Here is a 15,589-nt window from a genome sequence, read left to right on the forward strand (position 1 = left end):
CTCAGGAAGAGTTCAGAAATCAATATTTTGTGGAATAACTATGACTTTTAATCACAGCTTTCATGCGTCTTGGCATGCTTTCCACCAGTCTTTCACACTGCTTTTGGGTGACCTTATGCCACTCCTGGTACAAAAATTTAAGCAGTTCTTCTTTATTTGATAGCTTGTGACTATCCATCTTCCTCTTGATTACATTCCAGAGGTTTTCAAATGGGGTTCAGGTATGGAGATTGGGCTGGCCATGACAGGGATTTGATGTGGTGGTCCTTCATCTACACATTGATCTAGCTGTGTGGCGTGGCTCATTGTTCTGCTGAAAAAACCAGTCCTCAGAGTTGGGGAACGTTGCCTGAGCAGAAGGAATCAACTGTTTTTCCAGGATACCCTTGTATGCGACTTGATTCATACGTCCTTCGCAAAAATTAACCTTCCCAATTCCAGCCTTGCTGAAGCATCCCCAGATCATCACCGATCCTCCACCAGATTTTACAGTGTATGCAAGACACTGACTTGTACGCTTCTCCAGGTCTCTGTGTAACCATTAGACGACCAGGTGTTGGGCAAAGCTGAAAATTAGACTCATCAGAGAAGATTACCTTACTCCAATCCTCCATGGTCCAATCCTTACAGTCTTTGTCAAACTTCAGAGTAGCTCTCCTTTGCTTCTCATTTATGAAAGGCTTTTTTTTAGCTTTACATGACTTGAGCCCTGCCTCTAGGAGCCTGTTATGAACTGTTCTTGCCGTGCACTTCACCCCAGCTGCCATTTGCCATTCCTTTTGTAGGTCACTTGATGTCATCCTGCAGTTGCTGAGTGACATTCGAATAAGATGAGGTCATCCCGGTCAGTGGAGAGTCATTTTCGCACTCTGCCAGTCTGTAGCTTTGTTGTCCCCAATATCTGCTGCTTGACCTTGTAATGGTCTGCCGTCTTAGAAATTTTAAGGATGGAGGCAACATGACGCTCACTGTGTCCCTCTGCTAGTAAAGCCATAAATGAGCCCTTCTCTTCCTCACTCAAGACTTTTCTTTTATACTTCTTTGGCATGGTTAAAAGTTATTTTTTCATTCCTATTACTTTTCGGCTATTACTAGCACTTGTTTTGCCATCCAGCTTGACCTATTGCAAGAGGATTGTGAACACCACAGCAGGGTTTTTTTATACTTGTATTCATTAAATAAGATTTGGTTCAGGTGATCACCTAATCAGAAACACATTAAGTAGAATGAGGTGTACTCTGATTGGAATTCAACTGACACTGGAATGGAAAGGCTGTCAGACATGTAGGAGAAGATCAGCAAAAGAAGAAAAAAAGGGCCCAGCATATAAAGCGCACACCCAAGGCAATAAAGTATGTGACCAATACATATAAATTTTATTGAGAAACAAACAGGTATACAGAATAAAAACATTTAAAAAGGAAGGCACACCCCCAAATGTCCCAAACAGATCTAATAATAAATGCTGATAGGCAAAGACCACTTATGGAAAATTACACAAAATTCACCAAAATGTACATAATACATAGGGCATGACCCAACAACCCCGAATCTGGGCGTCCCCAGAGAATTGTAGCTATTTACTCAAAATATTTATATTTATAGATAGACCAAAAGGTAATATAAGCAAGGTGACCATCCATTATAAGAATAGAGGGGATATCATACCGACACTCCCTCCGGAAGACCCCATAAGATCTGAGGAGCCCTATAAATAGCCCTGATATAGGAGGGAGCAGGGAACCATCCAATATGAGGATGGTTAGGAGATCTAGACCCAAATAGAACATTGAGGGCAAGAAAAAAAAAATTGGAGATAAATGCCACAGTATATAGTAGAAAGTAAAGAAATGGTCACCATAAAGAGTAGTCCAAAATGGAACGTCGGGGGTCAGGTCGTTGTTGGGTCATGCCCTATGTATTAATATGTACATTTTGGTGAATTTTCTGTAATTTTCCATAAGTGGTCTTTGCCTATCAGCATTTATTATTAGATCTGTTTGGGACATTTGGGGGTGTGTCTCCTTTTTTAAATGCTTTTATTCTGTATACCTGTTTGTCTCAATAAAATTTATATGTATTGGTCACATACTTTATTGCCTTGGGTGTGCACTTTATATGCTGGGCCCTTTTTTTCTTCTTTTGTTGATCATTGCTTTTGCCGATCATTGCTTTTGCCTTTGCATTGTGCAGCACCCCTCATTTATTTTCAATATTAATTATTCTCCTGCCCCTTAGTAGTGCTCCCTAACCTTCTCTTTTTTCATGTTAGACATGTAGAGAAGCTGATTTTTATAAAACTCTGCAGTGGTCTCTTAATTTTTCCCAGAGCTGCATGAGCGATTAATATGGGCATACAGGTAATAGGAATGTTACACTAGTCCTACCTGTATGCCTCATATTAGTGGTCTTGATTTTGAGAAAGGTTATGTTCTTTCTATATGCTAATGATTCCTTCCAGGCTCCGGGGCGTGCGGTGCCTGGAATAAATCCCTGCCTCCTTTCTTCATTGTAATACTACCCCCCTCCCATGTACTTCAGTTATGGCCCCAGAATCCTGCACCTTGCACTCCCTCCATAATACATACCTCTTCCTCCCTTCTGTGGGCACTGCATTCAGGGATCTTCTGCATCGGCAACTTCTGCTCTAGTGACCTCTGGTAAGCGAGCTGATAATGTGCTCTTCCCACTTCCTCTATGCATAGTCATGGCTATATACACATGGTTCCTAGCGATGACTTTGCAGGGAGGAAGTGGGGAGAGCACCTTATCGGCGCACACACCAGCGGTCACAGTGAGTCGCAAGCACCTGCGCAGAAGATTCCTAAATACAGTGCAGGGAGGAAGATGTATGTATTGTGGAGGGAGTGCATGGTGCAGGCACAGGATTCCGGTCCATAACTGATGCTGGTGGGAGGTGGGTAGTATTACAATGAAGACAGGAGGCAGGGATTTCTTACAAGCACCGCATGCCCCAGGGCCTGGAAGAAATCATTAACATAAAGACAGAATATAACATTTCTCTACAACAAGACCTCTAATATGAAGCATGCAGTCTAGTGTAACATTTCTATTACGTGTATGCCCATATTAATAGGTCATATACGTCCCAGGGGGTGACAGATTCCCTTGTGCCGGCCACAGAAGCGAGACCTTCACCGTTCAGAAGGCACAGGACCTTTGAAGCATGTTATTGGCTGCACAGGTCATGTGACAAAAAGTGTACGTCATGGGTGTTTATTTGACAACACTCTCTTCAAGTCACCTGACCACTGCAGGCTTCAGTGGTCTGGAGCCTTCTGAATGCAGCAGTCATTGCTTCCGGATCCAGCGCAGACCTCCTAAGTGTCTGCTCTGGATCCATGGTCCTGCAGGTGGGTAACTATGCTCACATTCGTGCTAAATATTTCTGTCAGTAATTAATTTTGCTCATATTACATTTTCTTGCCAGATGGGGAAAAGTAGCGGTGTAGCTTTGTCTCAATCTACTCCTTCAAGTACATCAAGTCCAGTACACAACAAGCAAGTAAGTAAAGTTTAATTTAATGATGCAACACGGAAATCCTAAAATCGTTTCAATGTTTATTTTGAGGATTAAAAATGAATAGTATGAAGATTAGAGACTTAGAAACATAAGTCCTTAATACCAGAGACTACAAGATAAGTTAAAGCATGGCAGGACTTAGTTAGGTCCATATATATTTGGACAGAGACAACATTTTTCTAATTTTGGTTCTAGACATTACCACAATGAATTTTAAACCAAACAATTCAGATGCAGTTGAAGTTCAGACTTTCAGCTTTCACTTGAGGGTATCCACATTAAGATTGGATGAAGTTTCAGCTCCTTAACATGTGCCACCCTGTTTTTAAAGGGACCAAAAGTAATTGGACAATTGGCTCCAAGGCTATTTCATGGACCGGTGTGGGCAATCCCTTTGTTATGTCATTCTCAATTAAGCAGATAAAAGGCAAGGAGTTGATTTGAGGTGCGGTGCTTGCATTTGGAAGGTCTTGTTGTGAAGGAAACATGCGGTCAAAGGAGCTCTCCATGCAGGTGAAACAAGCCATCCTTAAGCTGCAAAAACAGAAAAAAACCACCTGAGAAATTGCTACAACATTAGGAGTGGCAAAATCTACAGTTTGGTACATCCTGAGAAAGAAAGAAAGCACTGGTGAACTCATCAATGCAAAAAGACCTGGGCGCCCACAGAAGACAACAGTGGTGGATGATCGCAGAATAATCTCCATGGTGAAGAGAAACCCCTTCACAACAGCCAACCAAGTGAACACTCTCCAGGAGGGGTAGGCGTATCAATATCCAAATCTACCATAAAGAGAAGACTGCATGAAAGTAAATACAGAGGGTTCACTGAACGGTGGAAGCCACTCATAAGCATCAAGAATAAAAAGGCTAGACTGGACTTTGCTAAAAAAAAACATCTAAAAAAGCCAGCATAGTTCTGGAAGAACATTCTTTGGACAGATGAAACCAAGCTCAACCTCTACCAGAATGATGGAAAGAGAAAAGTATGGCGAAGGTGTGGTACATCTCATGATCCAAAGCATACCACATCATCTAGTCTGATTGCCGTATGTGGAGTCGGGAAGGAATTTTTTTCCCCAATGTGAAGCTTACTGTTTGCCACATGGGGTTTTTTTGCCTTCCTCTGGATCAACATGTTAGGGCAAGTTAGGATAGGATATGGGTTGAACTAGATGGACTTAAAGTCTCCCTTCAACCTTAATAACTATGTTACTGTCACGCCCGCGCCTTGGCTGAATGGCGCGAGTCGGGGGTTGTGGCCCCACTGTGCCACAGACCAGACTACCCTGGAAGGGGTGTGACTGCGACAGCTACCTTGGTCTTCACTGGAGCCTCTGATTGTGAGGTCAGGCTTGTGCGGCAGATAGCTGTCGGGTGCCACTCCAGGGTGGTGTCTGGCTGTAGCTGCTGATCCCACTTGGAGACAAGTCACTTGGACAGATGTGACTGACAGGCAGACTGAGACACAGGGCAAGAAGGTACGACAGATACAGGGCAAGCAGGCGTGGCTTGGAGACACTGGGCAAACAGGCGTGGCTTGGAGACACAGGTTTAGGCGGGCACGGCTTGAGAAGGAACAGGTAGGGACCTGTTCACACAGCAGGTGCAGGTATGGATGCAGGCGTGGAATATGAAGGAACAGGTTTGGACCTGTTCACACAGGAGGTGCAGGTATGGATGCAGGCAGGCGTGGAATATGAAGGAACAGGTTTGGACCTGTTCACACAGGAGGTGCAGGTATGGATGCAGGCAGGCAGGAGTGAAATAAGAAGGAACAGGTTTGGACCTGTTCACACAGGGGGTGCAGGTGAAGGCAGGAGTGGAGAGAGAAGCTGCAGAAAGAGGTTCTGCAGCAGGAGTGGAGCAAAGCTGAACCACAAGGTCTGTGGAGAGAAGTTTCATCGAGCGGTTCCGCAGCGACAGCAGGAATGGAGCAAAGCAGAACCACAAGGTCTGTGGAGAGAAGCGGCAGCAGGAATGGAGCAAAGCAGAACCACAAGGTCTGTGGAGAGAAGCTGCAGCAAGAGGTTCTGCAGCGGCAGCAGGACTGGAGCAAAGCAGAACCACAAGGTCTGTGGAGGGAAGCTGCAGCAAGGGGTTCTGCAGCGGCAGCAGGAATGGAGCAAAGCTGAACCACAAGGTCTGTGGAGAGAAGCTGCAGAAAGAGGTTCTGCAGCGGCAGCAGGACTGGAGCAAAGCAGAACCACAAGGTCTGTGGAGAGAAGCTGCTGCAAGGGGTTCTGCAGCGGCAGCAGGAATGGAGCAAAGCAGAACCCCAAGGTCTGTGGAGAGAAGCTGCAGCAAGAGGTTCTGCAGCGGCAGCAGGAGCCGTGCAGGCAGAGCGGCTAAGGAGCCGTGCAGACAGAGCGGCTAAGGAGCCGACGCACAGATAGGGAGGACACAAGGAAAGACACGGCAGAGAAGGAACCACAGACAAGGAGACCGACAGACAAAGGTAAGACTGAGTTCAGACAGAGACACCGGGACAAAGACACAAGGACCAGGATATACTGCCTCCTGGCAGGCGGACAGAGAACAGACAAGGCACTGGGAACAAGACTCAAGGGCCAGGATATTCAGCCTCCTGGCAGGCAGACAAGGTACAAAGCAAGACTAGGAGTAAACCTCCAGAGAAGGAGATACACAGAACAGGGCCTGGCTTCCTCAGCAGCAAGATACTAACTGAGATTAGACATTGCACAGGCAATGTTTCAGTGGGAGTGGTGAAACTAAATAGTCAAGGGCTCCAGGTGATTGGTCAGGGACAGATTACACAGGTGCACCCTGACTGCATAAGAACCAGAGAGTTCAGGCGCCGCCCCCCTATACACAGTCTGGAAACATGGAGAGCAGAGGCACAGAGCTGGCAACAGACAGAATTCACAGCATGGCTTGAAGCAGAAAGTAAGTTGGTGTGCGGGGGATGGGAGGCCATGTAGTGATGCCAGCAGGGTTGTTACAGTTACTATGTTACTATCTGTAAAACACGGTGGAGGCAGTGTGATGGCTTGGGCATGCATGGCTGCCAGTGGCACTGGGTCACTAGTGTTTATTGATGATGTGATACAGGACAGAAGCAGCCGAATGAATTCTGAGGTATTCAGAGCCATACTGTGTGCTCAGATCCAGCCAAATGCAGCCAAACTGATTGGTCGTCGTTTCATACTACAGATGGACAATGACCCAAAACATAAAGCCAAAGCAACCCCGGAGTTTATTAAAGAAGTGGAATATTCTTGAATGGCCAAGTCAGTCACCTGATCTCAACCCAATTGAGCATGCATTTCACTTGTTAAAGACTAAACTTCAGACAGGCCCACAAACAGCAACTGAAAACCACCACAGTGAAGGCCTGGCAGAGCATCAAAAAGGAGGAAACACAGCGTCTGGTGATGTCCATGAGTTCAAGACTTCAGGCAGTCATTGCCAACAAAGGGTTTTCAACCAAGTACTAGAAATGAACATTTTATTTACAATTATCTAATCTGTCCAATTACCTTTGGTCCCTTTAAAAACAGGGTGGCACATGTTAAGGAGCTGAAACTCCTAAACCCTTCATCCAATTTTAATGTGGATACCCTCAAATGAAAGCTGAAAGTCTGAACTTCAACTGCATCTGAATTGTTTTGTTTAAAATTCATTGTGATAATGTCTAGAACCAAAATTAGAAAAATGTTGTCTCTGTCCAAATATATATGGACCTAACTGTAGGTTGAACAGTCATTTTGTGCTGACAGAGTCCCTCTAATCTGTGGGGAAACTGCAGCTAGTGCCCAATTATACTGCATGGTGACCACAATGGTAATAAAGTATTCCGCAAATCTTATTGAAATCATTGGGCTGTTGATTTATTGCATGGACATGTTTGGTCTCCTGTAGCTGTCTCCGCCGCTGGCTATCAGATTAGGGTCATTAAATAATTCTGAACTCCTCATTAGGGGTACGTACAAACGACAGCCCATTTAGTCTAGTAGTAGAAGAAACCAAATGATTGTGATGCAGCATGATTGTAATAATGTGTATCTCTTTGTTTTTAAGAAGACTTCGAATCGTGCGGGAAGGATAAGAACGCTTCCATGACACTGGGAGATAATTGGACGACTGCTATGAGATCTCGGCAGCCCATCAAGCTTTTTACTTGAAGTGGGCAGGGACGATATCGCCTTTCATAACTAAATGACGGAGACGTGTTAGTCTAAAGTTTACAGAACCAAACTGGGTGTTTTTGCTTTGCCACTTAGTTGGTGTATTACTTTTCCTGTAGAAATCCTTCTCGAGCTCAAGGGGTGTTTTAGGAGAAAAGCAAAATCTACCTTGAAACCCTTTCTTCCTCTTCCCCAACTTCTGACAGTAAAAAGGTCACATCAGCAATGTCTGTACTTCTTATTTATTTTTCCGCTTCTTTTTACCACTAAAATGATTTTTTTTTAATTTTATCAGTTTTATTAAGAGTCCTGCAGCAGAGACAATATGAAATCTGTCACATAATCCTAAATTAATCTAAACGACAACAGTGAAGAAAAACATGTGGATTGTACTTGTATTACTCTAATACATAAAACTGTAATGTATAGTAGCTTTATTTGTGATGGGAGATGTACTGTTCCAGAATGTTCCTCATAGTATAGTGTGTACAGTACAGATTACAACGGCACGCCAGAAATTGGATGAAGTAAATGTTGGCCACACTTCTTGATGTGTATATACATTTAATTCCATAGGCTGACTCGTCAATAACAATTATTTCCTTCATTGAAATTCTTGAGTGCCGTGGTTATATGTACACTACTGTTGGAATACATACACATCACTGAGTACCATGAGATGTGAAGAGTACTGACCAAATATTTCCTTCTTTGTACTTTGATCTAAAAGAGGATTATTCAACCAGTGTTCTTAATTTTATGAAGTCTTCCTCAATTCCTCATCTTATCAATTTCTTGAATAAAGTGGCTGTTGATAGTCAAAGGAAAGAACAATGATTAACAAAATATATAAAGGTATAATTTTAATATATTTAAGGTGGTAAGAGGGTGGCAGAAAATATCATTGTTAAAGCAAAAAGTCAGAATTCGATGAACATTCACTTGCGGAATATCTCCCATCACATCTGTGGTGGAAACTGATCCCACACTTGTAACACAAATTCTGTTATCTCGCTAGGACGGTGATTTCCATGTGAAATAAACAGTGGACAGTGAAATGGTGACAGTATATTGAATAAATCAATATATTGAATTTTCAAATGTAGGCTTTGGTCCTCCAGCCTTTAGTAAGAAAAGGAGTGGTTTAAAGGATTACACTGCTTTCAAGTAACCTATCAGAATAAGGTGTCCTGTGTGTACATGAGGAATAAAATAATTTTTGTCATTATGTGACACATATCCTACTTTCTCCCCAGTGTTCCCCGCTGTAGACTCTGTCTGTAATTTACAATCGACAGTTTGCTGGGGGTCTGAGACGAGCTGCAGTGATTTCTTCCATAGCACAGAAAGGGGAATGGCTGCTCTTCAGTCACTTTTTAGCTTACACAGACAAACTGCAGCAACATGAAGGACATTATACAGCAGAGCTGAGCTTTCTTGATCTGAATTAAGCTCAGATGGGAGGTAAACCACTTGTTATAGAGCTCTGAACTCAGACACGTGCAGTCAGCCTTCTCTGAACAATATGGACTTGTGCTGTGTACATTCGATGGCGAGTTCAGGGGAAGAAGAAGTGTCTGATAAGTGGAGAAGGAAGCAGATTTCTTTGGGAAGATGCACAACAAAGTTTCTTATCACAGGTGTACTATTGATTTATGTAAAGCTTGGTGACAGTGCAGTTCCTTAATAAGCCAGTTAATACAGCAACGAAGTCTATATAAGTTCTGTATTCTTGGAGTGTATTTAAATTTAAATATTACAGGTTATATGATGTGCTGATTATACTTATTGGAAATAAGGGCACCCCAAGAAAACAAGTCAGCAGTGGGAGATTAAACAATGCCTCCCGACACACCATATGGGTGATACTTTCCATGTAGTCATCTTGTGTTTGTGCATTATAACAAATTCATCAAAGATGGGTCTGTGCAATCCTTTTGGATACGATTGTATTTTTCTGATATGTAGCCCATTCAATGTTCAGGTAACCCCCGCTTCTGCCCTTGCTCTGTGTAAGGACTCTATAAAGCCAATATAGTATGACTTTACTATAACATGCAATACATCTTCTCACCTCTACAGAGCTAGCATTTTATAGATCTTCCAGTGGTCACGTGAAGGATGATAGGAGAAAGATAAACTATTTATTATTACAAAAATATTACAGACTTAATATAACAAAGCAGTTACAAATGTTAATTTATTAGAAAAATCCCCCTGATCATGTTTTATACTGTGTATCCTGGTGGTACAGAGCTTGATCTATACATCTATATTTATCCCACCTAGATTGCCAATGTGGATTCTGAAGTGTTATATGTTTTATTTTATCCTTTATTGGGCTGCAGGACCAGGGCTTATAATTGCATGAGTTTCCAACTACAATTCAAATTTAAAAAAAAAAATTAAATTGAGTACACGGGTTGCACAAAAATAATCACATGTAATAATAGGCTGCATTGGCATAAATTAACTATGGAATGTCAACCATTTCTCTGTGGGCTGAGATCTGTTTTATCACATGCATAGTCCTGCTGTATAGAAAATAATGTATTCTCCCTGTATCTAAAGGATATTTATCAGTTTTCCAAACTTCAGTCATACCAAACACTTTGTCTCTACAGTGTTAAAAGTGCACTTAATACGTTGACTTATTTTAAATCGACTACCGAAAAGGATGTTTGCTTGTTTTCCCTATTCTGCTTCATACTGCTCCTGAAATGTGTAAAAGCAATTATGAATCCATGCTAAGATTGTTCAGAGGAAAAAAAACCATTAAGGATACTAAGGATTTTTTTTGTTATTCTAGTGTTAATTTTATAATAATTTATGTTTTGCTGAGATAAAGGACTTGAGATTGCATAATGAAAATTAGGAATGTCAAAGCAATGTTTATATTTTTTTTATATGGATTATGTTGTATATTTCTAATGATGAAAGTAATGTGTTCATATCTTTGTTATTTTTGCACAGTCTTTTTGTTTAAGATTGTAATGATCTTGCAAATGGTCATTTACTTATTTATTTATTTTTCCCTCTCTTGTGCTCAGAAACTGAGGATTTGAACTGAAAAATCTTGCCTCTTCCTTTGCTGCTTTACATTCCTTCCTTTCAGTGACCTACTTCTTCCTAAAACGTGGAATATATTTATATGTAGTGATCTCTGAACTGGGATCTAGTGTCTCAGCTGATAGTGACGTCCTCCCATTCCAGAAGGGTCAAGCAGGAGAACAGTAATTAATACTAGACATCTTCGTATAGCACCTATGCCTCAAAGTAACATTTGGCCAAAATGAACGTACTGCAGATGTTGAAGCAATACATGTAATCTGGCTTTGTATGCCGTGCAAGCCCATGGCATATTTGGCCTGGGAAGGTATTGTGCCATCTTTGTACATTTCATTTTTTTTCTAACATCAAATCAAAGGACAATAAACCGCCCTTTTACAGAATGTCTTTAAAGTCTTTAGCTTGATATTATTAGGAAAAAAAGAACACTGTGCCTTGTGGAATGATAGTGGATATGGCTGCACACTTGCATGGCCCAACTGATCTATTTCTAAGATGTTGGTTTAGGCTTCCAGAAATGGGACTCTGTGATTTTTCTCATTGAACCACCTTGCTACCCTCAAATTTTCTATCCCTCTACCATCGAATGCAGCAAGTATGTAGCCATACTTTCTATTATTCTGTATTGCAGTCAGCAGATTATGAGCTGAGGGCTCTTACTGGGGTAAGTGCACTATCAGGCACTTTCCTCCAAGAGGCTAGTGAAAAGGACAAGTAATAGACTAATTGTTTACAAGCATAACAAATACTGCAAAAGAGGACTGGATGAATTGCTAGCCGGGCTCTTGAAGATGAGGATCCTGTAAAGAGGACTTGTCACCAAGATATTACCTATGCAGAAAAGCAAAGTGTTTACTCCTCCTGCTACACGTCAGCTGTCAGCGCATCTATCGAGTAGTAGTGGTGGAAAAGACACTGCTTTTGGGACATTGATAACAATGTTCTCAAAGTTTTTTGTTTTTTTTTGCTTTTTTAAAACCTTTTAAACAATGACGAGTCCACTTTAACTTTTTACTGTCATAATGGCCTGCAACTCGATAAATATATCAGTTATTACAAGCCAAAATGCTCATGGTGGAGAACTGATGTCTCAGACTGTTTTCTTTATGCATTACCTTCAACTCCAAGACAATTGTGCACTTTCTGCAAGTATATTTGCACAGGGAAGTATAAAAAAAATTTTTTTGATATCAAGCAACAACAAAAGGAACTGTAAAATACACATATTAATGTTATGAGATAGTTACATAACCTTTTGGTCTCTTGATATTTTATTTTTGCTTTACGTTTGGTGTATTACTTGCCACACTTACCCATAAGCCAACAAGCCTACAACTTATGCCAGAAGTCTGTAATATGGGCTGCCGGGCATACTTTTTTTTTATTATTATTATGATGATGATGTAAAGAAAAGCGTAGTCTGTTTAGAAAGTTTAACAAAGGAATATAATGAAAAAAAAAAAATATTTAGCTCAGTATACTTTTTTTTCTCAGTATGGAAGTCAGCTGGTGACCTTTGCCACTCTAGTCCTATACTGTGGCATATCTGGGAGGTTCCCTCTGAGGGGTACATTGATATATACCCCCACTATATGTCTATGATGGAATCTAAAAACAAACTGTGCAGAGCCCTATTTAGTAATGCCATTACACAATTGCATCTAAAACATCTCAGTTGATGTTGAAAGTGGTAGATGTGAAAGGCTCCCACTATACAGCTCCAGAAAACAGAATTTGGGGAACTGTAATTTGTGCTGGCTATTTCATTAAGGGCTTTTAAACAGAACTATTTTAAAGAGCTCCTATGTGCTAGCTGATCTCAACCAATCAGCATACCTGAAAACACTCTGTCCAATGCTGAGTGGTTAAAACTGCTCTCTTTAAATTGCGCTGCTCCTCCTAAGTGTCATCTGTTTCATGCCAGACAGTTCTACGCGCACGGTAGACAACGGCACAGACTGATTATTCAATGGGAGTAAAAAAGTATGAACATGAAAAGTTTCACTGTTCTCTTCAGTCCTCCATTAGCTAAAACATTTTGTTTAGGTAATGTCTTTATCACAGAGACATTACAATGTGGTTCTTCTAGCTGCTGATCTTCATGGTCAGAAGACCACACTCTACTACTGTTTACATCTCCATTGTTACCCTCCAAATAGGCTTCTGCCATCTCCATAGTGTTATGTAAATATTTATTTTTGCACTTTAATCTAGATAATGAGATATATCCAGGGTGATGAAATGTGATATTTTTTTTTTTTTTTTTACAATACATAACATTATTCTTCCAACCATAGGAGAGAATGGGGGTTTCAGCTGTGCTACTGTACCTCCAACCAAGTTGCAGACCATTTTGGCAGTAAATTGTTGCGGGATGCTATTTGCAATTCTTGGTACCAAGTGATGATCATGCTGACGGCTCTATAAATATCACAATAAATGTATGTATATCTAGCATTGATTATTTTTACGCTTCTATTCACATAGGAGGAAGAATTCTCTACCTTTTTTTTTTTGAAAATTTCACTAACTACAGTATTATTGACGTCCATTTCCTGACCGTTAACCCTTCTGTTTTTAAGAGCAAAATTGTTCTGATGGTGAATGTGTTTATGATGTAATAAAATTGGCAATCCATTCCCAGCAATAGGAGCTCAGAGTCTGCCACACGTCTGCCGTGCAAAGGCCTTTTAGCCATAAAACGTGACATGGAGAACTTGTTTGCCTTCTTTTTTTAATTAATAGTAACTGTACATAGTATTGATTGACCTTTGTAGAAATAGTTTATACAGCATATTCTACTATAGCTGGATCTTTAAAAACAGAGGAAACTTTTTTTTCCTTTTTTTTAATTCTACACCTTATTTTTTGGTATGCTGTCCCACCCATGACACTTGAACAAAGCTCACGTAAATGTGGGGTTTGAAGAGCTGTTGTGTCTTGGGTTGTTAAATCTGTTGTGTAGAAAACAAATAATTTGTAACAAGTATCGTGCTTTCCTGCTATAGCAGACTACAAAGCTTTTCAAAGAAGACATTTAAAGAAAGCATGTCCAAATCATTCTGTTTAGTGGATTTTTATAGAAATACTTTGTAAACACTTTTCTCAATTTTTTTTTTTTCACTTTTATGTAGTATTCAGTGTAATTCATTCCATCCATTTAATACTTGAGTGCAGTGAGTAGGTGACAAGAATCTGATCAAAAGATCACTTATCTCACGCTTGCTTTAAGGGGAGGCTGGCAGTTTCTCAGGGTCCCATGAATACAATGGGAGCCACAGTTTAGCTTAGATATTACACCAGAAACACAGATGCCTTAACCTTCTCATTGGTGGGGAGATGTTAAAATTCTCTCCAGTACTGACAGGGTTAATTTCCACTAAGGAGGGATTGATAGTAATAGATGTTATAGGGTCTGTCCCCCAAAGGCCTTATAAACTTTTTTTTTTATTATTGTAAAGCACCAGTCCCACTTAGCAATGATGATATAGTTTGAAAAAAAAAATATTCTCTAATATTTATGATTTTTGTTTTGTAAAAGATAGAAAAAGTAATGGTTTATTGGTCATGCAATACTAAAACATTGAAAATAACCTCCTGGTTAGTTGGTATGGCTGAAAAACAAAGTGCAGTGATTTTGATGAAACATCAGGGCTATATGTAAAGTAAGGAATATTCTTGAGCATATCTATTGAGATATTTTAATTTCAAAGTACTTGAAGTTTCCTCGATAATGGGTAATTATGCAGAGGATTTCACACTGATGTTTTGTATAAAAAAAAAATAGTGGAAGAAAAAAATACTTTTTTTATGGACTGTTAAGCTGGACTGGAGTTGTAATTAAAATAACTAAAATTAGAAACGCTGGGGTATTTTTTTTTCAGTGAAACAAAACTGTAAAACCCCCGCTCAATATGTTTCAAGTAGTTGTAAATAGTAAATTCTATGGCATAAAGTTTGGAAAGTGAAAAAATAGTTTAAATTTTTTTGAACAAATGTATCTGATTGATACTGCCATGGTGATGTGCCTGGCCTGGAGATATTTTCCAGTGAGGGATGTATTGTTATTGTCTTACATTTATTTTTATTTCTCTTTGGTTTTTTTTTTCTTTATTTTTTGTAACATGGCTTTGTAAATAAAATAATTTATATGTTTGTAAGAAAAAAAACATTTGTTTTGTAATTTTTGTTTTAATAAATTGATGTTTTTTTTGGCTATGTTAATATATAAATTTGAATGTTGTGGTGTGTTAGTAGACTGAATCAGTCTTTGCTATATGTGTCTATCAGTAGCTTTGCCTCATTTTTGCCACTGCAGTCTTTTGAGGGCGGAGTGGGGGCGTTATAGCAAAGAGGCCCAATTGTTCTATCGTTATACGGTGGAATGTTAGAGTTAGGGCACCCTTGGTCAAAATTACTGTTATTGTGAACAGTTAAGCAAGTTGAAGATTAAATGATCTCTAAAAGGCCTAAAGTTAAAGATGACACATTTCCTTTGTATTTTAGGCAAAAAAGTATATATAAATACATATATAAATATATAAATTATGGTGATGCCTTAAAACATTCTCTCTCGCTCATTATTCTGGCATTTGGCAAATAATAATTATGGCAATCCTAATTGACCTAAAACGGGAAAGGTTTATTCTTATTTCACATAAAGGTGAATATGTGTGTGCATCTAGCCATGCCCACTCCACATAGCCCCGCCCACTGGTGGCTGGAGATCGGGGTTGCAGAGGAAAAGTGTGGGGCACAGGTGGAGAGCGGGACATGGAGAGCGGGGCTGCTGAGGGAGAGAGCGGGATGGTGAGTGGAGAGCAGGGCT

General features: G+C 40.3%; 1 protein-coding gene across 9 annotated transcripts in view; it reads left to right on the forward strand.

Moving 5' to 3' along the window:
* Window positions 1-14,993, forward strand: part of ATXN7L1 (ataxin 7 like 1) — a 180,944-nt gene extending 165,951 nt beyond the window's left edge. For 8 of the 9 annotated variants that reach the window (XM_073573597.1, XM_073573598.1, XM_073573594.1 and 5 more), the window contains 2 exons: window positions 3,452-3,526; window positions 7,586-14,993. In XM_073573597.1, coding sequence (XP_073429698.1) covers window positions 3,452-3,526; window positions 7,586-7,627 — 117 coding nt within the window. In that variant the 3' untranslated portion in view covers window positions 7,628-14,993. The remainder of the gene's footprint in view (window positions 1-3,451; window positions 3,527-7,585) is intronic. The other variant, XM_073573595.1, reaches the window with a different exon arrangement.
* Window positions 14,994-15,589: the final 596 nt, after the last annotated feature.

Source organism: Dendrobates tinctorius, unplaced genomic scaffold, assembly GCF_039654945.1.
Source record: "Dendrobates tinctorius isolate UK_male_01 unplaced genomic scaffold, ASM3965494v1 ptg000035l, whole genome shotgun sequence".
Classification (NCBI taxonomy): domain Eukaryota; kingdom Metazoa; phylum Chordata; class Amphibia; order Anura; family Dendrobatidae; genus Dendrobates; species Dendrobates tinctorius.